General features: G+C 44.6%; 1 protein-coding gene across 2 annotated transcripts in view; it reads left to right on the top strand.

Annotated features, from left to right (window-relative positions):
- The window catches only part of MOCS3 (molybdenum cofactor synthesis 3), a 279,116-nt gene extending 257,025 nt beyond the window's left edge, over positions 1-22,091 (top strand). For both annotated transcript variants that reach the window (XM_063917574.1, XM_063917573.1), the window contains one exon: positions 21,862-22,091. In XM_063917574.1, coding sequence (XP_063773644.1) covers positions 21,862-22,019 — 158 coding nt within the window. In that variant the 3' untranslated portion in view covers positions 22,020-22,091. The remainder of the gene's footprint in view (positions 1-21,861) is intronic.
- The last annotated feature ends 790 nt before the right edge of the window (positions 22,092-22,881 follow it).

Below are 22,881 nucleotides of genomic sequence, written 5' to 3'. Positions count from 1 at the left end.
TTAGGACTGTCCCGCCCCTGTGGTGGGTCTTAATTTGCTACACGACGGTCCATCCTCTTTGTTTACTATTGGCTTTGGGTGGGGGGCGTCAGTGCCTTGACTTGACACTTCCTCCCCCGAAATCTAGGGATTAAAGATATTTCCAAACGCAGTGGGTCAATACCCTCATCTGTTATACTGCATTTGTATCCCGCCAGCGAGCTCTTTCTTTTTTTTTTAGAGCTCAATCTTGGCAGTCGAGTATCCTGCCTATTGGATACTACGTCTGCTTTTTTCTTTTTTCTTTTTCTTGATTTTTTGTTTTTTTTTCTTTTGTTTTTTGTTTTTCTTTCTCTTGCTCTCCTCCTCTTTTAGACCCCTGTTACAGTACATGTGCAAGTTGACATTTCTGTATTCACAGATAGATAGATCCATTTATCTAATATTGTTCGTATATAGAATTATACATTTCTATTTTTCTCTTTTTCTTCTTTCTTTTTCTCTCGTCCATCCTAGCAGAGTCCGGGACCCTAAAGATTTCCAGCGACTTACTCCCTCTTTTTTCTTCAACCATGCCTGTCCATTAATGTCAAGGGGCTGAACACCCCCCAGAAGCGCTCTCATCTCCACAGGTCTCTTAAAACTTTAAAAGGTGACGTGATTTTTTTACAGGAGACACACCTGAAATCGGCCTCCCATCCCTCCCTGACATCTAAACAATTTCCCATGGCCTGGTACTCCAATAATACAGCAAAAAGACACGGGGTGGCTATCCTAGTCAGAGGGTCCGTTCCTTTCCAATTCCTAGACTGTAAATGCGACAATGAAGGTCGTTATGTAATGGTGAGAGGAAAAATTGGACACGAGGAGGTTACCTTGGCTAATCTGTACTCTCCAAACACTGCCCAATCCAAATTCTTCCGCAAGTTTTTTCACAACCTTTACTCATATAGACGAGGTAAGACACTTGGTGGTGATTTCAATATGGCTCTCGCGTGCATGGACAGGTCCGGCCCCTTACGTAGTAGGCAAACCCCAAACTCCTCAGTACTACACAGGAGTATGGCCGAGGCTGGTTTGTTCGATGTATGGCGTTTCCTTAATCCGACCACCAGGGACTACACTTTTTATTCCAATCCGCATGATGTGTACTCTCGCATTGATATGTTCTTGAGATGTGCACCTCTCTCCCGGACAGCTCGCTCTTCCTCGATAGTCCCACTTACTTGGACTGACCACGCGGCTTTAGCTGCGACATTTGACATATTTGATATCCCTGACGGTAGACCGACATGGAGACTTAACGAAACGCTATTGAAGATCCCTAAGTTTCAGGACTTAATTAAAACTAAGCTTCAGGAATATTTTGCGGTTAATGTAGAGGACGACTGCAGTATAGCCACTATATGGGAAGCCCATAAGGCGGTTATCAGAGGATCCATTATTCAATTTGCATCCCGCCGTAAGAGAAACCGGGAAAATCAAATTGCTCTATTAACAGACAACATTGCAACGTTAGATCAGGAACACAAACGCACACGCTCTAAGAAAACACTAGCCGAACTTTCTAAAGCACGTGATGACCTACAATCTCTTTTGGCGGAGAATATTGAGCGCTCACTTCGGTGGGCTAATCAATCGTTTTACGACAAAGGCAACAAGGCACATACTTTGTTGGCTAATCGCTTACGTGCCAAGAAGGCTAACCAATGCATCCATACTATTAGAAAACCCACAGTCAACATTACCTACGACCCCAAGAAAATTAATGGTATCTTTTTTGACTATTATAGAGCACTCTATAACCTTGATCCCCCGTCCGACCCCTTGGCACAAGCCGACCAGGCACAACAGTATCTAGATTCGTGCGCTCTTCCTCGTTTAGACGAGGAACTAACTCTGCTCTCAATGCTGATATTTCTGCTGAAGAGATTGAGGTTGCACTAAAAACCCAGAAACCTTCTAAAGCACCTGGCCCGGATGGCTATCCGATGGTATACTACAAAACCTTCGCCCCTCAACTCATTCCTCATATGGTCTTTTTGTTTAAAAAAATATTGCAGGGCACCCCTTTTCACACTGACTCCACGACCTCCCGCATTATAGTAATTCCGAAACCCGGAAAGGATCCCTCGTATTGCTCAAATTATAGACCCATATCTTTGATAAATACCGATCTCAAGCTTTTTGCCAAAATACTGGCGTCTCGCCTGAATACTGTGTTGCCGTCATTAATAGACCCTGATCAAGTGGGATTTATTCCCGGCCGCCAAGCCTCGGACAACACCAGACGTATTGTTAATTTAATTCATCAAATAAACTCGACGAAAACACCAGCGATTGCTTTGGCGCTAGACGCCGAAAAGGCATTTGATCGCATCTCTTGGCCCTTTTTGTTTTCTACTTTATCTACGTTTGGCCTCCATGGTCATTTCATCACTGCAGTAGCGGCCCTCTATTCTAACCCCTCATCTACGGTCCTGACCAATGGATTAAGCTCGCCTCGGTTTAGTTTGAAGAACGGTACTCGACAGGGCTGCCCTCTCTCACCCCTACTTTTTGCTTTATGCATTGAACCTCTTGCAGCCCGTATTAGGCTCAACACTGACATTGGGGGTGTTACTGTGGGGCAGAGCTCGTATAAAATATCTTTGTTTGCGGATGACGTGCTCTTGACTCTTTCTAACCCTCTGATTTCTCTCCCTAATCTACAGAAAGAATTACTCCTGTATGGTTCCCTCTCTGGTTACAAAATAAATCATACCAAATATGAGGCCCTCACATTTAATGTTCCATCCCATACTTATTTGATTTTAACCTCCTTCCCCTTTCTCTGGAGGCCCTCGGCTATCAAATACCTTGGCATATTTATCACTAAATCCTACACCAGCCTATATCAGGCTAATTATGTTCCTATGATTAAAACTCTCACTCAAGACCTAGATAATTGGGATCGATTATTCATTTCGTGGATTGGACGGATTAACGCCCTAAAAATGAATTTCCTTCCCCGTATTCTTTACCTGTTTCAGACCATTCCGATAATGGTGCCCCGAGTGACTTTGGCTTCCCTGCAAACACTGTGCAACAAATTTATTTGGGCTCACCGTAAATCTCGATTAAGACTAACACTGTTGACTAAGAGTGCTACCTCAGGCGGCTTGGGATATCCTAATCTTCAGGCTTATTTTAACGCCTGTCACCTTAACCACATAGTGTCCTGGCATTCCCCCCAAGGGAACAGAAAATGGGTCGATATTGAGAACTCAATATATCAGGGTATCCCCCTCGACTCTCTTCTGTGGCTCCCCAGGTCCTGCAGACCAGCCTTGGCCTATTCAGTCCCCACGATTAAATTCACCCTTGGATTGTGGGACAAACTCCGCAGCACCCATAATCTCTCTTCATACCCCTCACCTTTATCACCTATCTGGGGTCACCCTGCCTTCCCCCCAGGCAGCGAACGAAAAATAGCGGCCCCATGGCAATCTCAGGGTGTCACGAGATTTATCCATGTTAAAGGCCACTCAGCACCGACCTCTTTTGGAGATTTTCAAGAACGCTTCGGTATTCCATCCTCGTGTCATTACCATTATATTCAAATTCTTAGCTTTCTTAAATCACAACTTAAAATTACTCCTTTGAGACCACCCACCTCCTTTGAACATATGTCTACTTTCGATTGGCAAAAAGGGGAATATCTCTACAATATATAACTCCATTTTAACTCCAGATCCTCCTACCCATGAACCCCATGAACTGGCTTGGGAATCAGATCTCTCCCATCCGTTGGAAGATGATCAATGGGAAGAAATTAGATTGCGCATTGCTAAAGCTTCTATTAGTGTGACACTTAGGGAAACATGTTATAAAGTCTACACCAGGTGGTATCTGGTCCCCTCCAGACTTCATTCCATTTTCCCCGCGACCTCGAATTTGTGCTGGAGACTCTGTGGAGAGGAGGGCACCTTTTTCCACGTATGGTGGGCTTGCCCCTCTATTCGCCCCTTCTGGAACACAGTTGGAGCACTTATTGCTCAAACTTGCGGGCATAACCTAGATCTCTCCCTTGAAATTGCTTTACTTCATGCCCCCATACCGTCACTACCCAAAACCCAAGACAAGCATGCTAAGCAATTCTGCATGGCGGCTAAATCTCTGATCGCTAAATGTTGGAAAGACCATAAACCACCCTCCAAGGCTTTACTGATGACCAAGATTAATTATATAGCCAATATGGAGTACATTACAAGCCTGAGGAATAACACTGTGGCCCAATTCCACAACATTTGGTCTCCATGGTACCTCGCGCGCTCTTTATTAATACCCGGACTCTGCTAGTACCTCTAATACCTCTGTTATTTCCTCCTCTATTGTCAATGCATAGGACTGTAGCCAACCTCTCGCTTCCCTATATGTAATTTTTTCAACGTTCCCCTTCTATTCGTGTACTTTTTCTTGCTCCTTTTTTTTTTTTTTTCTCTCTACTTTCCTCTTCTTTCTCTTTCTTGCTTTTACTTTTAACAAGATTTTTCTCTGTTTTGGTATAGATTCTATACTATAAATGAAAAATAAAATGAGACTGATCATGCACACGTTTGGATTTAAGCAGGGTGCATACTGCTATTACTTGATAGCCTATATTGTCATAGAACTGTATATTTTATTCTGATGTGGTATGTAAAAACTTTTATCTGCATGTTCAATATCTTAACCTGTATAACTTTGATATTGTTTTGGTTACTGATCACTCTCAATAAAAACTCTAACTTTAAAAAAAAAAAAAGGTAGAGGAAGGGGAAAAAGGTCGCCTGCTGTGTCTGGCGCCCAGGACCAAAAGTCTTCCCCCGCCTCTGCCAAGTCCACCGCATGACGGTGGGGCTCCCCTACGGGAGTCCGTGCCGGTGGGGGCCCGTCTCCGAATCTTCAGTCAGGTCTGGTTTCAATCGGGCCTAGATCTTTGGGTCTTAGACATAGTGTCCCAGGGGTACAAGCTGGAGTTTCAGGAGATGCCCCCCCTGCCGATTTTTCAAATCAACCTTGCCAGTTTCTATTCCGGAAAGGGAAGTAGTACATGCTGCGATACAAAAGCTGTGTCAACAGAGGGTCATTGTCCCGGTTCCCCCGTCCCAACGGGGGGAAGGGTTCTATTCGAGCCTCTTTGTCGTGCCAAAGCCGGACGGCTCGATCACACAAATCCTGAACCTAAAATCCCTCAATCCGTACTTGAAAACTTTCAAGTTCAAGATGGAATCTCTTTGAGCTGTAATCTCCAGCCTAGAAGGGGGGTATTTTATGGCGTCAGTCGACATAAAAGATGCCTACGTACACGTCCCGATATATCCTCCTCATCAGGCCTTCCTGAGGTTTGCGGTGCAGGATTGTCATTACCAATTTCAGACGTTGCCGTTTGGGCTTTCCACGGCCCCGAGGGTCTTCACCAAGGTGATGGCGGAAATGATGGTACTCCTGCGCAAGCAATGTGTCACAATTATCCCGTACTTGGACGATCTCCTGATAAAGGCGAGATCAAAAGAGCAGTTGCTAAGAAATGTGGAAGTTTCCGTGACGGTTCTGCAACATCATGGTTGGATTCTAAATTTGCCAAGTCTCAGTTGATCCCGACAACTCGGCTGCCCTTCTTGGGCATGATCCTAGACACGGAAGTACAGAGAGTGTTTCTTCCGGCGGAAAAAGCTCTGGAAATCCAGACCATGGTCAAGGAGTGTCGATTCATCAATGCACTCGAGTGCTAGGGAAGATGGTTGTGGCTTACGAAGCCATTCCATTTGGCAGGTTTCATGCCCGCGTGTTTCAGTGGGGCCTGCTGAACAAATGGTCCGGGTCTCACCTGCACATGCACCGGAAAATAAGTCTATCTTCCAGGACCAGAATTTCTCTCTTGTGGTGGCTGCAAAGTTCTCACCTTCTAGAGCAGGGGTGTCAAAGACAAGGCCCGCGGGCCAAATCCGGCCCGCCAGACCTCGTCTGATGGCCCGCGGTGCCGCCGCCATGAAACCCCCTTCTCCCGAGTGCCCAGCTCGGGGGGGGCGGGGTTTCGCGGAATGACGCGATTGCGTCGTGACGTCACGGCGCAAACGCGTCATTCAACGAAACCCCGTCGGAGGAGGGAGAAGGGAGCCGCGCAGACGAGGAGGGAGAGGCGGCTGAAGAGCGGCGAGAACCGCTTCAAATGTAAGTCAGCCCCTCTCCCTTCCTCTCTTTCTCTCTCTCTCCCTCCTTCCACCACCTGCCACAATGTGTAAAATGGGGACCTGTACCTGCCGCTATGTGTAAAATGGGGACCTGTACCTGCCGCTATGTGTAAAATGGGGACCTGTGCCTGCCACAATGTGTAAAATGGGGACCTGTGCCTGCCACAATGTGTAAAATGGGGACCTGTACCTGCCGCTATGTGTAAAATGGGGACCTGTGCCTGCCGCAATGTGTAAAATGGGGACCTGTGCCTGCCGCAATGTGTAAAATGGGGACCTGTGCCTGCCACAATGTGTAAAATGGGGACCTGTGCCTGCCACAATGTGTAAAATGGGGACCTGTACCTGCCGCTATGTGTAAAATGGGGACCTGTGCCTGCCACAATGTGTAAAATGGGGACCTGTGCCTGCCACAATGTGTAAAATGGGGACCTGTACCTGCCGCTATGTGTAAAATGGGGACCTGTGCCTGCCACAATGTGTAAAATGGGGACCTGTGCCTGCCACAATGTGTAAAATGGGGACCTGTACCTGCCGCTATGTGTAAAATGGGGACCTGTGCCTGCCGCAATGTGTAAAATGGGGACCTGTGCCTGCCGCAATGTGTAAAATGGGGACCTGTGCACTACAAAAGGGGGCACATGGCTGGGCACTATAAAAGGGGGCACATGGCTGGGCACTTTAAAAGGGGGCAGATGGCTGGGCACATATAAGGCAGGTGGAGCGGTAAATTTTGGATAGACCTACAGATACAACCGGCCCTTTGATGGGGACCAAACTGCTGATGCGGCCCCCGATGAATTTGAGTTTGACACCCCTGTTCTAGAGGGACGCAGGTTCGGAATCCAGTATTGGGTCCTGCTGACCACAGATGCAAGTCTCCGAGGCTGGGGTGCAGTCACACAAGGAAGAAGTTTCCAGGGAAAAGGGTCAAGCCAGGAATCTTATCTACACATAAATGTTCTGGAGTTAAGAGCCATTTACAACGGCCTTCTGCAAGCGAAAAACCTTCTTCAAGGTCTACCTGTCCTGATTCAGTCGGACAACATAACAGCGGTGGCGTATGTAAATCGCCAGGGCGGAACAAAGAGCAGAGCGGCAATGGCGGAGGCCACAAGAGTTCTCCGCTGGGCGAAAAAGCACGTGACCGCTCTGTCAGCAGTCTTCCTTCCGGGCGTGGACAACTGGGAAGCAGACTTCCTCAGCAGACACAATCTCCATCCAGGAGAGTGGGCCCTTCATCAACAGGTATTTGCAGAAGTGACAAGGCGTTGGGGAATTCCTCACATAGACATGATGGCGTCTCGCCTCAACAAGAAGCTTCCGAGCTATTGTTCCAGGTCAAGGGACCCCCAAGCCAGTGCAGTGGACGCCCTGGTAACTCCGCGGGTGTTTCAGTCGGTGTATGTGTTCCCTCCACTTCCTCTCATTCCAAAGGTGTTGAGGATCATAAGACGAACAAGGGTTCCGGCAGTGCTCGTCGTTCCAGATTGGCCACGGAGGGCCTGGTATCCGGATCTTCAGGAATTGCTCATAGAAGATCCTTGGCCGCTTCCTCTCAGAGAGGACCTGTTACTGCTTTGGCCATGCATATTTCAGGACTTACCGCGGCTGCGTTTGACGGCGTGGAGGTTGAACGCCAAATCCTAGCTCGTAAAAGTATTCCCGGGGAAGTCATCCCCACTCTCCTTAAGGCTAGAAAGGAGGTCACGGCGAAGCATTATCACCGTATTTGGAGAAAATATGTGTCGTGGTGTGAAACCAAATCAGCTCGTGCGGAGGAGTTTCACTTGGGTCGTTTCCTCCATTTTTTGCAGGCAGGCGTGGATGCAGGCCTGAAATTGGGTTCCATCAAAGTGCAGATTTCGGCTTTATCTATTTTCTTTCAAAAAGAATTGGCCACCTTTCCTGAGGTTCAGACTTTCGTGAAGGGAGTGCTGCATATCCATCCTCCGTTTGTGCCACCTGTGGCACCGTGGGATCTTGAAGTGGTGTTACAATTTCTTATGTCTCACTGGTTTGAACCTTTGCGAAAGGTTGAGTTAAAATTTCTCACTTGGAAAGTGGTCATGCTTTTGGCCTTGGCGTCCGCCAGACGGGTGTCGGAATTGGCGGCTTTGTCTCACAAGAGCCCATATTTGATTTTCCATGTGGATAGAGCGGAATTGAGGACTCGTCAACAATTTCTGCCGAAGGTGGTTTCTTCGTTTCACATAAACCAACCTATTGTGGTGCCTGTAGCTACGGATGCTGTGGCAGTGCCAAAATCTCTTGATGTCGTGAGAGCTTTGAAAATTTATGTCGCCAGAACCGCTCTTGTTAGGAAAACGGAGGCTCTGTTTGTCCTGTATGCTTCCAACAATATTGGAAATCCTGCTTCCAAGCAGACTACTGCGCGCTGGATTTGTAATACGATTCAGCACGATCATTCTACGGCTGGGTTGCCGTTGCCGAAGTCAGTAAAGGCCCATTCTACCAGGAAGGTGGGCTCATCTTGGGCGGCTGGGCGCTCAGCTACGTGGTCGGGTTCAAACACTTTTGCTAAGTTCTACAAGTTTGATGCCCTGGCTGATGAGGACCTCATGTTTGCTCAATCGGTGCTGCAGAGTTGTCCGCACTCTCCCGCCCGGTCTGGAGCTTTGGTATAGACTCCATGGTCCTTTTGGAGTCCCCAGCATCCTCTAGGACGTAAGAGAAAATAGGATTTTAATACCTACCGGTAAATCCTTTTCTCCTAGTCTGTAGAGGATGCTGGGCGCCCATCCCAGTGCGTACTGTTACTTGCAGTTGTATTGTTGGTTGTTGGTTTCGGTTGCACGAAGGTTGTGTATCGGTTATGTTCAGCTTGTTGCTGTTTTTTGTCATACTGTTATCTGGTATTCCTGCTAATCCAGTTGTACGGTATATTTGTGGTGTGAGCTGGTATGTATCTCACCTTAGTTTAACAAAAATCCTTTCCTCGAAATGTCCGTCTCCCCTGGGTACAGTTCCTATAACTGAGGTCTGGAGGAGGGGCATATAGGGAGGAGCCAGTTCCCACCCAGTCAAAGTGGATACCGTCTATACCCCATGGTCCTTTTGGAGTCCCCAGCATCCTCTATAGACTAGGAGAAAAGGATTTACCGGTAGGTATTAAAATCCTATTTTTTTCAATGCAATCTACAGAGCAAAAATCCCATATAGCACATATGAAAAAGGCTGCGAAGTTCTTGGAAGAAGCAGCATTGGATATGGGTACTATTGCCTCCAGGGCATCAGCTTCAACAATAGCTGCTCGCAGAGCAGTTTGGCTACGTACGTAGAAAGCTGATTCAGAATCTAAGAAGGTTTTGGAATCTTTGCCTTTTTCTTGAGATTCTTTTTTGTAAAGAATTGACAGATATTTTGGAGTCAAAAGCAGACTCCAAGAAGGTAAAGTTTCCTTTGACATACAAATTCAAACTTAAAGTTCCAACTTTTCGGCCCTTTCGGTCTCAAGTAAAAGCTAAAGGAAAAAGTGATGGCAAGCAGCCCCAATACAACAGGTCTGGTAAGACTAAAAAGCAATAGGCTTACCAGAGGACCGGGTGGTAAAACAGAAATTAAGCCATCAGCCTGATGGTGTGGGCCTTCATCTGGGGGATCCCAGGGTGGGGGGCCGACTTCTTCAGTTTGCACAGATCTGGCAGCAGTCTACAACAGATGCCTGGGTGCAGGAAGCGGTATCTCTAGGTTATGCATTTGCCTTCAAGAAGCACCCTCCTCGAAGGTTTTTTTGTATCAGCGCATCTCGGGTAGAGACGAAGGCCAGGTCTTTGCAAGAGGCAGTTCAGAAATTGCTTCAGTCAAAAGTAATCATTCCAGTTCTTCCTGCACAACGAGGACAGGGTTTTTACTCCAACCTGTTTCTAGTTCTCGGCCCATTCTCAATCTCAAAGTGCTGAACAAATACATTTGGGTACCTCGGTTTCATATGGAGACTTTGTTTCATCATTTTGGCCATGGAGCCTGGGGATTATATGGTATCCAGGATGCTTACCTACATGTTCCTTTTGCTCGGTTCCATCAGTGCTATCTCAGGTTCTTTGTCCTCCAACAGCATTTTCAGTTCCAGGCCCTACCTTTTGGGTTATCCACAGCGCCCAGAGTATTTACCAAAATTATGTTGGTAACGGCAGCTTATCTCCGCCAGCAGGGGATAAGAATTTTTCCATACCTCGACGATCTTTTAATCCTGGCACAGTCGCAGGAATTTCTCCTGTGTCATCTGCAACAGACAATAACGTGTTTGCAGAAGCACGGGTGGCTCATAAATTGGGAAAAAGAGTCTCTGGTTCCGTCACAGCGGATGACTCACTTGGGGGCTGTACTGGATTCAAGCCTTCAGAGAGTAATTTTACCTCTGACAAGATATCCAAAGTTCAGTCAAGGATTCAAGAGTTGCTACACAGTCAAAATTGATGGTGTCAACATTCGACATGGTGGAGTATGCACAGTTCCACTCGAGGCCTCCGCAGCATCTGATCCTTGACAAATGGAATGGGTTGCATTAGATGATAAAAACGCAGACTATGGTCCTTACGATGGAAGTAAGAAGGTCGTAAGCCTGGTGGCTACAGACATCCCATCTGGACAAAGGGAGACCCTTTTGGATATCAGATTGGGAAATTCTGACAACGGATGCCAGTCTCCAGGGCTGGGGAGCAGTGTCAGGAAGGTTTTGTTTCCAGGGGCAATGGACCAAGGAAGAAGGTTGCCTGCCAATAAATATATTGGAACTTCGGGCCATATACATAGCACTGATTCAGGCAGAGGACATCCTCCGGGGAAAACCAGTTCAGATCCGCTCGGACAATGCGACGGCAGTCGCGTACCTCAACCATCAAGGTGGAACTCGCAGCCACAAAGCTACGAAGGTGGTAAGTTACACACTAAAGTGGGCAGAACTTCATCATCCAGCCTTGTCCGCAGTGTTCATTCCGGGAGTCCTAAACTGGGAAGCCGATTTTCTTAGTCTACATGCTATTCAGGCAAGTGAACGGGCTCTACATCTGGTGGTCTTCCAGACCCTAGTCGAAATGTGGGGGTTGCCAGAGAGAGATCTCATGGCGTCCCGTCAGAACAACGAATTTCTCGCATACGGGTCAAGAACAAAGAATCCCAGAGCGATCTTTGTGGATGCCCTGTCGGTGATATGGGATTTTCATCTGGCCTATGTGTTTCCTCCAATCACCTTATTACCCAGGGTAGTGAGAAAGATAAAGCAAGGAAAGGGTGCCATGATACTAATAGCTTCGGTTTGGCCCAGAAGACATTGGTACACTGATCTGCAGAGAATGTCAATGGATGCTCAATTCCTGCTTCCTCAACGTCCAGATCTACTGACGCAGGGTCCTTGTTATCACAGACATCTGGATCGACTGTCTATGACTGCTTGGCTCTTGAGACCTCTATCCTGAAGTCAAGAGCATTATCACAACAGGTAATTCAGACAATGCTCAGAGCAAGGAAGCCTTCCTCAGCCCGCATTTATCACCAAATATAGCAAACCTATATTCATTGGTGCAGTGAACGGAAAATGTACCCTAGGTCTTTCAGAATTTCCAGGGCCTTAGCATTCCTTCATGCAGGAATGGATAAAGGTTTGAAGGTGGCTTCCTTGAGAGTGCAAGTGTCAGCATTGACTGTATGGTTCCAAAAGAAAATTGCCAACTTACAGGATGTGCGTACCTTTTTCCAGGGAATACCTTGATTTCAACCTCCTTGTGTTCCACCTACAGTGCATTGGGACTTAAGTTTAGTCCTAAAGGCCGTTCAAGTTGCCCCATTTGAACCACTCAATAAAGTGGATCTTAAATGGTTGACAGCTAAAGTTCTCTTTCTACTGGTAATGCCGTCAGCTAGAAGAGTGTCAGATTTAGGGGCATTGTCATATCGTTCCTCATTTCTGATTTCTTATCCAGATAAAGTCGTTCTCAGAATTAGATCTGGGTATCTTCCTAAGGTGGTGTCTAAAGTCCACCTTAATGAAGAAATTGTAGTCCCGGCTTTCCAGGAACCGGGCCTTTCTGCGGGAGATGCATCGCTGGACGTGGTCTGTGCCTTAAGGATCTTCGTGGATCATACCAGTGCCATTAAAAAGACAGATTCTCTCTTCATTCTCTTTGGATTTCACAAGAGAGGATGGCCTGCTGATAAGCAGACACTGGCAAGATGGCTTTGGATGACTATTTCAGAAGCATATTCTCAAGCTGATCTCCATGTTCCGGCTAATGTCTGTGCTCACTCTACTCGTAAGGTAGGTCCATCATGGGCAGCACAACATGGTGCTTCAGTAGAACAGATATGTAAGGCAGCCACATGGTCTTCCATTAACACGTTAGACATTATGCCATAGATACCTTTGCATTTCATGACGCTGAATTCGGCCGTAGGATTCTTCTGTCCAATCATGAGCGTCCCCACCACTAAATTGCTTTGGGAAATCCCAATGTTATCCTGTGGATAACCTGTGGACCCTGCCGGAGAAATATACTTTATGGTAAGAACTTACCATTGATAATGGTATTTCTCCTAAGTCCACAGGGATCCCACCTTGACGCACCTGATTTGAGGATCCTTTTACTCACTAACCTCTTTTTTCTTGTACGGAAGGGTGTGCATGTGTGTTCTTCTCGCCTGATTAGGGATATCTATGATGCTCCTGCTTTGGGAATACAACTGATTTGCCTGAGCCAGAAGGCGGGGATATATGGACGGGCCCGTTGCATGCTGGGAGGCCGAAAAGCTTTGACCGATTGGTGCAAATCCGCTGTCGCCTCATCATATCACAATGTTATCCTGTGGATCTTGTGGATTTAGGAGAAATACCGTTATCAACGGTAAGTTCTTGCCATAACGTATAGTTTCTCTTTCTTCACTTTCCCTTCCTTCTGACCATGGTTCATCATTGCTGTGATATTATACAGCCCACCTAGAACATTTCCAATCTGGTGGGCAACTATGCAATAGATAGCACCTATCCTTTTGTATCAGTGCCTATTTCCCTATAGATTGTAAGTAAAGTGTAAGTTTAGTAATCAAAAATCCCCCTCTCTCTATGCTGTAAGAGGGAAGCAGTGGGATCTTACAGGATTCCTTCATCATTATGACCGCGATTTAAGTTATTGGTCACATGACTGACTGCGGCATCCCGACACTGAAAATTTTGTCATCAGAAAGGGTAACCCTCAGGTAGTGATGGCTATGGCTAACCCTCGGGGAGGCGACTATGGCTAACTCCCCATCCCTAACCCCTCCTAATGCCTAACCCTCCCCATCCCTGAGCCCCTATACTTACTTTTGAGATGTCCGTGATCCGGCACTGGTCTTGTGAGTGTTGTCGAGATTCTGGTGTCTGTCACATGACCGCTGGCATCCCAACTGCCGGGAAGCTGAACGCGTCCAAACTTATTACAGCATACTGGGCTGAAATAGATACTGTAAAATGTACTTTAAATACGGAATTGTAACTCACTAAGGGGCCTATATATTAAGCCTTGGAGAGAGAGAAAATGGGCGGAGATAAGTACCAGCCGGTCAGCTCATAACTTGCCATGTAGCAGGGTGGGTTTGAAAAATGACAGGAGCTGGTTGCTTGGTACTTATCTCCATCAACAAAATTACTTGGCGCTGAAGTCCAATACTTATCATCCAGCTCAGCTGCAGCCATCAAAAAAGGAAGTAATCCACCATTCAAAAATGTAAACATAAATATAACCAGACAGTGCTGATGAGCAGGTGTTTTTTAATTATCCCATAAATTTTAATAAAATACATATCGTATCCCAGACTTACGATTCGATTCATGGATATTAAGGGAATCCTGTCTTTACCGGATATAATGGTGAATGATACTCTTCTCTCTTTTGCCCAGATTCAGGAAAAATTTCTGTTGCCACTTGGGGAATTTTATAGATACTTTCAACTCAGACACTGGCTCCATGGGGTCTGAACGCCCCCCCCCCCCCCCCCCCACACACCTTATCCTCCTTACCTAAACTTGTTCAGAAGTTCCTGGATAATGGAGAAGGCAGGGGAGGCATTACTAAATGGTATACTTACATTGTTAATCCACAACCCCCACAGAAAGCCCCTTTCAAGTGAAATGGGAGGCGGACCTTAGGTGCTCAGTCTCAGAGGAGGAATGGGAGATGATATTTAGGTCCTGCTACACAGTATCTAAATGTATATCACATGTAGAACTATCATATAAACTGCTCCATCGCTTATACTTCACCCCATCCCGCTTACATGCGATGCGGCCCTTCACACCTAATGTGTTGGCGTAACTGTGGTAAGGTTAATGCATATTTTTTGGGACTGTCCAATGCTTACCCCGCTGTGGACCTCTGTTTTTTACCCCTTAGAACTTGTGTTGGGCCTCTCGGTAATCCCCCACCCACGTCTGGCTCTCCTTCACATATATTATGGTGGTTTATCGCCAGGCGATCGATACATCTTAGGACATATACTTATCTCAACCAAACTACTAATTGCTCGCCATTGGCGTTCCACAAGGGTTCCCCATATATTAGAGATAGAGATGGCCGTACAGTCTCGAATTTGAGACAGCGGGAGTGGCCTATGCCACTAACCCATCATGCCCACTGCTCCGCTGGTATTCGTGGTCTAACTATTGGCATAATCGCTCACCAGACCCCACACCCCCCCACGACACTTAGGAATATTTGTTATCATTTTCTGATGTATTTACGGTTGGTTGGATTTAGCCTCACGTGATTTTTCTGTACAATGCCCTCCTTATTATCCACTATGTAATTGTTTGTTTTTTGCTGAACAGTTTGTGTACCACCCACGTCCTCCCCTTCTCTCTTTTCTGTACCCCTCTCCCTTTTGCTTTGTTTACCCGCAAAACAATAAAAATTAATATTGAAAATACATATACACCAACAATATCACAGTAGTAAAGTATAACTAGTCAATGAAGATTGTATATTCACTCCTGAATGCCACTATATACTCAAGCAAAAGCACATAGGTTATTAGAGCAAATTTTTTATGTATTCACCATTCAGGTAAAAGTGTGCAGATGCTGCTTATTTGTTAGATGTTACTGGTCTTATTCCAAAGCTTAAAACATTGACAGTCTGGTTTCCAAGATGATATTAGTAAGGCATAATAAAGCAGTCTTGTTAGTGGAAGCAGTATAGATGCAATAATAGTCACTTATATAGAATGCTTAATATCATTGCTATAAGTCTATAGATGTAGCATTATAACTTGCTGCTAGAGATGTGTCCTCACACACCTTTGTTAAAAACTGCAGCATGGCGTTTCGCATCACAAGAACCTTTACCCGAGCCCATACCATGGCGCTAACACCCCCTTTGTGTATGGCAGCGAGAGCATCCTGCTCCCGCAGCCAGCATTTGCATAACGACTTTGTGTATGCTGGATCGAGTGCGTACGTACATATGCACACGCGAATGCCACACTATGCCGGAATTCTTTGTGTATACGGACACATCTGTATATCAGTTACTGGTCAGGAAATAACTTGATATACCACTGTTCTCCTTTTGTAAACAGGCAAACCTCCACTGTGCTCCTAGATCCACTCATATATATGGACAGCAATTCTTCCTCCCGGCTGCTGTGCACTCCAATGCTGCAGCCTTATCTGGAGTTCAGTGAGCTGCAGTTCCTGCTTGGGGTCCCGGGCAGAGAGTGGCAAATATCGGCTGGAGCTACAAATATGATTCCTTAATGCATTTCCCTGCTTGTATCCACAATCAGCAGCTTTTTCTGAGGATTTCTGTTCCTCTCTTTTTCTCCCCGGCTTCACCCCTAGTGTGGCTTGGGTCAAAGGAGGAGATGTATTAAGCCTTGGAGAGTGATAAAGTGGAGAGAAATAAACTACCAGTCAATAACAACCATCTTACAAACCGGGTTTGATAAATGACAGGAGCTGATTGGTAGTTTATCACTCTCCAAACTTAGTATATCCCCACCCTAGTAGGATGTGGCTCAGAAGCCTTCTCCTTACCTATACAAACGGCATCTGGCTCTGAAACAGAGTTGGGTTGCTGCAGTCCGGTGCAGCGTTGAGCGGTGGGGTGACATAATTGCGGGAACTGAGCCAGCGAGGTGACGCTGAATGCAGAATTGGGGGGGAGTGGCATGCAGAGTAGATGACACTGGAGGAAATCCTGCCAGTCGCGCTGGTATCTCGGCAGAATGCTGGATTGGAGAGACTGACAGCCGGGAAGGAACACAGGATGCCGGCGGCGGCTGTTACATATGACGTCATGTGCAACAAGGAAGTAGAACTGGAGCAGACCACCCTGCCTAATGAAGGGGGAAGTGGCTGGATTGATGGCAACTGACTCCTCTTACTCTAGTGAAAGAGTTGACAGTAGGAGTAGGTGCGCTCTGTGCCTACCCTAACCAAAAGGATAACGTGTCATGCATGAGCACTGTGGCCGGTTTGCGTGCGCAGACCACCGCTGCGTACAGATGTGCAGCGTTTGGATACGAATGACCTCATAAATCTGGTTCACACCAGGGTGTATCCAAGGTAGACCTGGATACTATACTTTTAGACAATCAATCTCCACAAGGGTCTGGGCCATAAGGGCAGGGGTCCAACTTAGTCCTTTCAAAGCAGGGGGGTAGTTTTCCTCGGCCAGAGGTTTCTGTTACAGAGGTAAACCTAGGTTAGTTGAAAAGGATCTAGGAAAGCAGACTTCACAGGTCCAAAATAAATCTGTTTGACGGGGAGGGCATACACCCACAGATTTCTTATGTAGGTGCCTATTAACTGTCATTCATGGACCAATGGAAGAGGTCTTCAACAGACAAATGGGTTACAGACATAGTAGAAAGAGGTTATCATCTTGGGTTCAACTCCGAGAAGTTTTTTTTGCAACAAAATGACTGAACAACAAGCAGAAATGTATAGAATTAAATCGGGCCATAAAAGGCCTTCAGGATTCAGGGGTAATTGTGCCTGTACCCTACTGCCAAAGAAAGATATGCTTTTATTCCTACCTATTTTTGGTACAAAAACTGGAAGGTTTTAAAGTTAAGGATAGACAAATTCAGAATGGAGTCTATAAAGTCAGTCATAAACGATATGGAGACAAACAAGGTGCTTGTGTGTATGGACATAAAGAATGCCTATCTACATATACCCATTTGGGAGGGCCATTAAGATTTATGATTAAGAAAAGGCATTTCCAGTTCAGTGCCCTGCGTTTTGGGTTGGCAACAGTTCCTTGTGTGTTTACAGCAGTCGTGTTGAATATTCTGAGGAAAACCTAAATAAAAATGATCCCTTAGATGATTTCAGTGCGGACAGAAGAGGCATTTCAGACAGATTTATTATGGGCACTGGAAGTGTTGCAGTACCATGGTTGGATTATCAATTGGAAAAAGTCCAGGTTGATTCCTAATCAGATGTGAATTTTGGGGTCTCAAAACTCACATTCAATAGTTAGTCAAAAGGATTTTCCATCAGTTCTCTATTGCATTAAACTGTTGAAGAAAATGGTTATTCATTCGAAATTATCCAATATGTAATTCGATTCCAGAACGTTCCAGTTAAATATTCTAAAGAGTTGGTCAATATCCAACCAATAGCTATCAAAACAGTTCATTACTCTGTACACAGAGACAAGAAAGTCACTCATGAGGAATATCTGAACAAGGCAGGAGCTTCCTTTCCCTTGACTGGATGGTGCCAGTCTTCAGGTATGGGGGTGGTCCTAGGGAACCACCACTTTCAAGGCCTATGGTCCAGGAAGGAAACAATGCTTTCCATAAATGTGTTGGAGCGAAAAGTGATTCTGATTAAGTATTCGGTCGGACATTGCTACAGCAGTAGCATATATAAATCACCAGGGAGGGACAAGAAGTATGGTGGCCATTTCAAATGCTATCTTGGGCAGAAAGCAGGATCCTAGCTATATCAGCAATTTTTATTCTGGGGATAGAAAATTAGAAGGCAGATTTTTTAAGTCGCCAGACTCTTCTGACAAGAGAATGGTCTCTACACCTGGAAGTTTTCCAGAGTGTGGTAGTGAAGTGGGGACAACCAGAGATAGATTTGATGGGTTCTTGGTTCAACTTCTGCTGGTTCTAAGAAAAATAAAAAAGGAAAGGGTTCCGGTAATGTTCGAAGTGTTTGTACCCAGACATAGTGAAAATGGGCATGGGTTCGGGAGTTAGGCTTTCTCTACATCAGGCTCTGCTGTCACAGAGCCAATTCTGTGTCAGGACATTAAAGGACATTCAATTGTGGGTGGGAAATTCAAAAAAGACCTGGTGCAGGGTTTTTATGCAGCCGCAATGTTTTGCTATTCAATTGAAGGACAGAAAATGTGACGCAGTAATTTCTATAAAAATCACTGCATCTTTTTTTCACACACCTCCAGAGCATGTCTGCTTTTTCTTAAGATTATAAATTTTACTTACTTTGGCACTCTGGCGGCACCTCCTCCTCCCCGAGGACTAATTAAGCAATTGAAGGTTTCCATTTAGCCAAATGAGTCTATAATTTTTCACCTTCTAAAGTGGTGTCTTCTACAGCATCGGGATCTGATCCTGTGCAGCAGCGGTGAGTATGTGTAACTCAACCTCTCTCCCCCCCCCCCCCCCCACTCCCTCCCTGTGCATTGTCCTCTCCCCAGAACTGCATCTTCCAGCAGCCTCTGAGACTCCCAGCAGCCCCCTCCCCAGTAGGGAGATGGAGAGAAGACCACTGGACAGTTAAGAACTGTTAGTTTATTTTTTTACTCAGCACTGAAAACTCTGTGACCATTTTTTGGGGGAATTGAATACCACAGGTATCGGGAGTGTGCATACCAGTGGTAATACAAAATTGTATGCAACGCTTTTTTTTTTACCTTGCGCCCAATTGAATTCTCCTAAGAGTCTAAATTTAATAGAAGCCAAGATTTGAAAGAAGAAAGCCAGGAAAATGTTTCTACAGATAATTATCATAGATTCTGGAAATAAATATATTGGTGTAAAGAAGGAGAAGGTTTCACATTCTTGTTTTTCATTGGCTAGAGTCCTTTCTTTCTTACAGGCTGGTTTCTCATTAGGATCTTTTATAGGTTCAGGTCTTCTATCTAGTTTCAGACGAGGTTGTCAATTATTCAAGAAGTAAATACTTTTATGTATGGTGTTTTACACATACAAACACTACATAGGCATTCTATATAGAGCCATGGGACTTCTTGTATTGACAGCTATTCAAGCACCACCTTGTAAGCCTGTAAAGCATGGGTCTTCAACCTGCGGCCCTCCAGCTGCTGTGGAACTACACATCCCAGAATGCCCTGCCTCAGTTTTAGCATACCTTAATAGCAAAACTGTGGCAGTGCATGCTGGGATGTGTAGTTTCACAGCAGCTGGAGGGCCACAGGATGAAGACCCATGCTGTAAAGGAAGTAGATATCTTGGAAATTGGCTTTTCTCCTAGCCATTACATTGGCTTGAAGGGTATCAGAATTTGGAGCTTTAGCCTGCAATTCTCCATTCTTAGTCATCCATGAGGCTAGGGCAGTGTTTTGTACATGTACTTCTTTGCAAACTAAAGTAGTGTTGGATTTCCATTTAAATCAGAAAATAGTCATTCCGTCCTTTTCTACAGCAGGAAAGGCAGTTAGTAAAGAAAAATTGTCATTGTTGCATTTAGTTTAGAGTTTGGAAAATTTACTTGGACAGGACTGCAAGTAATCGGTAAACAGTTTATTAATTCTGCTAAGAAAAGAGGTTGGCCAGCATCTAAGCAGGTAATAGCCACATGGATTATGGCCGTGATTAAGCAGGCTGATATGCCTTTTCTAGTTAAGATTTCAGCTCATTCCACTCGATTAGTAGGTACTTTATGGGCAGCCCGGAATGGGGCACTGGCGGAGCAGTTATGTAGAGCAGCTACATGGTCCTCAGCTCATACAGTCATCACATTTTACAGTTTTCATGACCTCGTGTCCAGTGAATCTGACTTTGGACTTACAGTATTAAGGTCATATAAGTCTGGATGCACCCTTCCCTAGGGGCAGCTTTTGTACATCCCCATGGTTAAGAAGTGTTCCCCAGATGAAGAAAAGAGAAAATAAGTTTTTTTTGGTACTTACCTATTAAATCTCTCTGATTTCATCTGGAGGAAACTGCGATCCCTCTCTTGTTGGTTGTGTATAGGAGAAAGATGTTAATAGCTTTTTATTCAACCCATCCTAGAGGCTTTTTAAGCTCAAACTGAGGAGAGGTTGGCGGGTAAGTGCTTGAGAAAGAGATTTAACTGAAATACAAACAAATCTTGTTTTCTAAGTTTAATAAATGTTAGTCAAAAATAGCATTGCAGTTTGTAAATATAGATAAAACAAACCCTAAAATAGTGTCACAGTAAGGGTAGTGGATAAGTGGAATAGCATCCGGTCAGAGGTTGTAGAGGCTAAGACAGTAGAGCAATCTAAACATGCTTTGTGTAGGCATATGAATATCAAAAAGTGTTAAGATTACCTAAAGGTTATAAAAAAAGGGGGGCGATCTAGAATGGCCAAGTGGTTCTTATCTGCTATCAAATTCTATGATTTTATCAAAAGCATCAATCTTTAGGGTAAAACGATTAAATTTGGTATCTGTATAGCTCATATGGGAATACAATATAATATGGTGTATCCATTTAGTTTCGTTAAGTCTTAAGATCTATTAATGTTGTGTTGCTGCTAAATGCTGTTACAGTTGTTGTTGCTGCTGAATGCTGTTACAACTGTTGCTGGTAAATGCTGTTACAGTTGCTGCTGTTTGCCGTTTTTTCTCTGAAATAGCATGAGGAATTGGATCCAACATTGTTTATTCCATTATTTAATACAAATCCGACATTGCATTAGAATTTTATTTCAACAGAATATTTAAAGTAAATAATGTTATACAAACTTTGGAGGCAATCATGTGATTTCTGTAACTCTCAATGAGAATTATGTACATGTCAACAGGTAGTTTGTCCCACTCTTCCAACTGCTCCAGCTGTCTTAGGTTTGATATGTGCCTTCTCCAGACTGCATGTTTTAGCTCTTTCCATAGATGGTCGATAGGATTCAGATAGGGCTCATAGATGGCTACTTCACAATAGTCCAATGTTCTGTTCTTACCCATTCTTGGGTGCTTTTAGCTGTGTGGGTCTGGGTCATTATCCTGTTTCTGTTGCTAGAAATATTTCCGGTCTTCTATGTTTGGGAGTACTAAGAAACCTTTTGCTTCCATTGTTTATTAAACAGTAAAAATCTAATTTCAATTATTGTTAGAATGTATTGCTTTTTTTTTTTCCACTTTGTTTTGAACTTTTTCATCCAGGAGAAAATAGCAGAGCAGTGGCATAATATATCAGTTCTGGTATATGGCCATAGTTTTCTCTTCTGTTTTGCTTTATGAAAGCAAATTGCATGAGACTATTCATTTTAAGACCTCATGAGATCCAAATTATAGCATTTTAAACATTTTTCTTTGCCAATATTTTTTGCATGACTGTCCACATGTATAGCAAAAATGTGTTTAACCACGCCAAGTCCATTTTCCTTCCTTGTAGGAAAGCTGTTTGCAAGAAGCTCAGTCAACAAACATGCTTGCCAATATTTAAACAAAAAAATTATGTCTGACTATTTTTATTGTGTTACAGTGATTGTGATCTGCAAACTTGGAAATGATTCACAAAAAGCTGTGAAGATACTACAGAGAGTATCTGGCAAAGAAACAGAAATGTTCACAGCAAAAGATATTAAAGGTGGCTTGATGGCTTGGTCTGAGAAGATTGATCTTACATTTCCTCAATATTAACATTTCAATACCTTTTAGAAATGTGTACATTAACTCTTTGTGCACTTGTAAATAAAGCATCTTCACATTTTATTTGCTGGTATGTTATTTTGGCAAGGATTTATATTTTATTTATTTTGTATATAATACAATGCTTAGAATTAAAATAACAGCAGGAGAAAGGAGACAGAGTTCCATTGGAAGAAATAGTCAATAGTGTATTTTACAACTGCTCAAAATAACTAACATTGGCAATTATTGTTAGGTGTCTCTGGTTAGCCAGTGTGTATGGTCACACTGTACTGTTAGCAGTTGACCCTGGCTCATACGTAGCAAATTGTGTATTGGGTAAACGCTGTTCACAGGAACTCCAGCAGGAAGGTATTGTGTGCAGCCATCAGGCTGTGCACCGGATTCAGAGTTGTACACTATTCCGATGCTCACGCAAGTGATTATTAGTGGTCTGTGTGTAGGTCACTGCCGCAATGCGCAATTGCAACAATTGAATTGGGTTTACAGTCGCAGTGAGGATTCATTCACAAGTGACTGATAGGGTACAGCCATTTTGTGGGAGGTAATGTGGAGTGGTGGCAAAAACATGGACATGTTGGACCATTTTCGGTGAATTTATCAGCTGCAGTCTATGATCCTGTACACCGGAACCATGTCTCTGGCGTCTCTGTTGCTGCGGCCATTCGGAGTGGGCATAGACGGACACAGTAGTTCGATGTTTGCTGCGAATGTGTACACAGTTGCGGGCAGCTGTGAAGGCTCCAGTGGGCGTCTCTCTACAAATCATTTAGCGTATTTTCACTGCTCCTCTGAGTAAAAAGTCACGTACTGTATGCAGCGGCATTAGCGTACAACTATGAATCAGGCCCTA

Source organism: Pseudophryne corroboree, chromosome 4 (assembly GCF_028390025.1).
Source record: "Pseudophryne corroboree isolate aPseCor3 chromosome 4, aPseCor3.hap2, whole genome shotgun sequence".
Classification (NCBI taxonomy): Eukaryota; Metazoa; Chordata; class Amphibia; order Anura; family Myobatrachidae; genus Pseudophryne; species Pseudophryne corroboree.
Note: the sequence above shows the minus strand (reverse complement) of the source record. Positions and strands in the feature narration are given on the sequence as shown.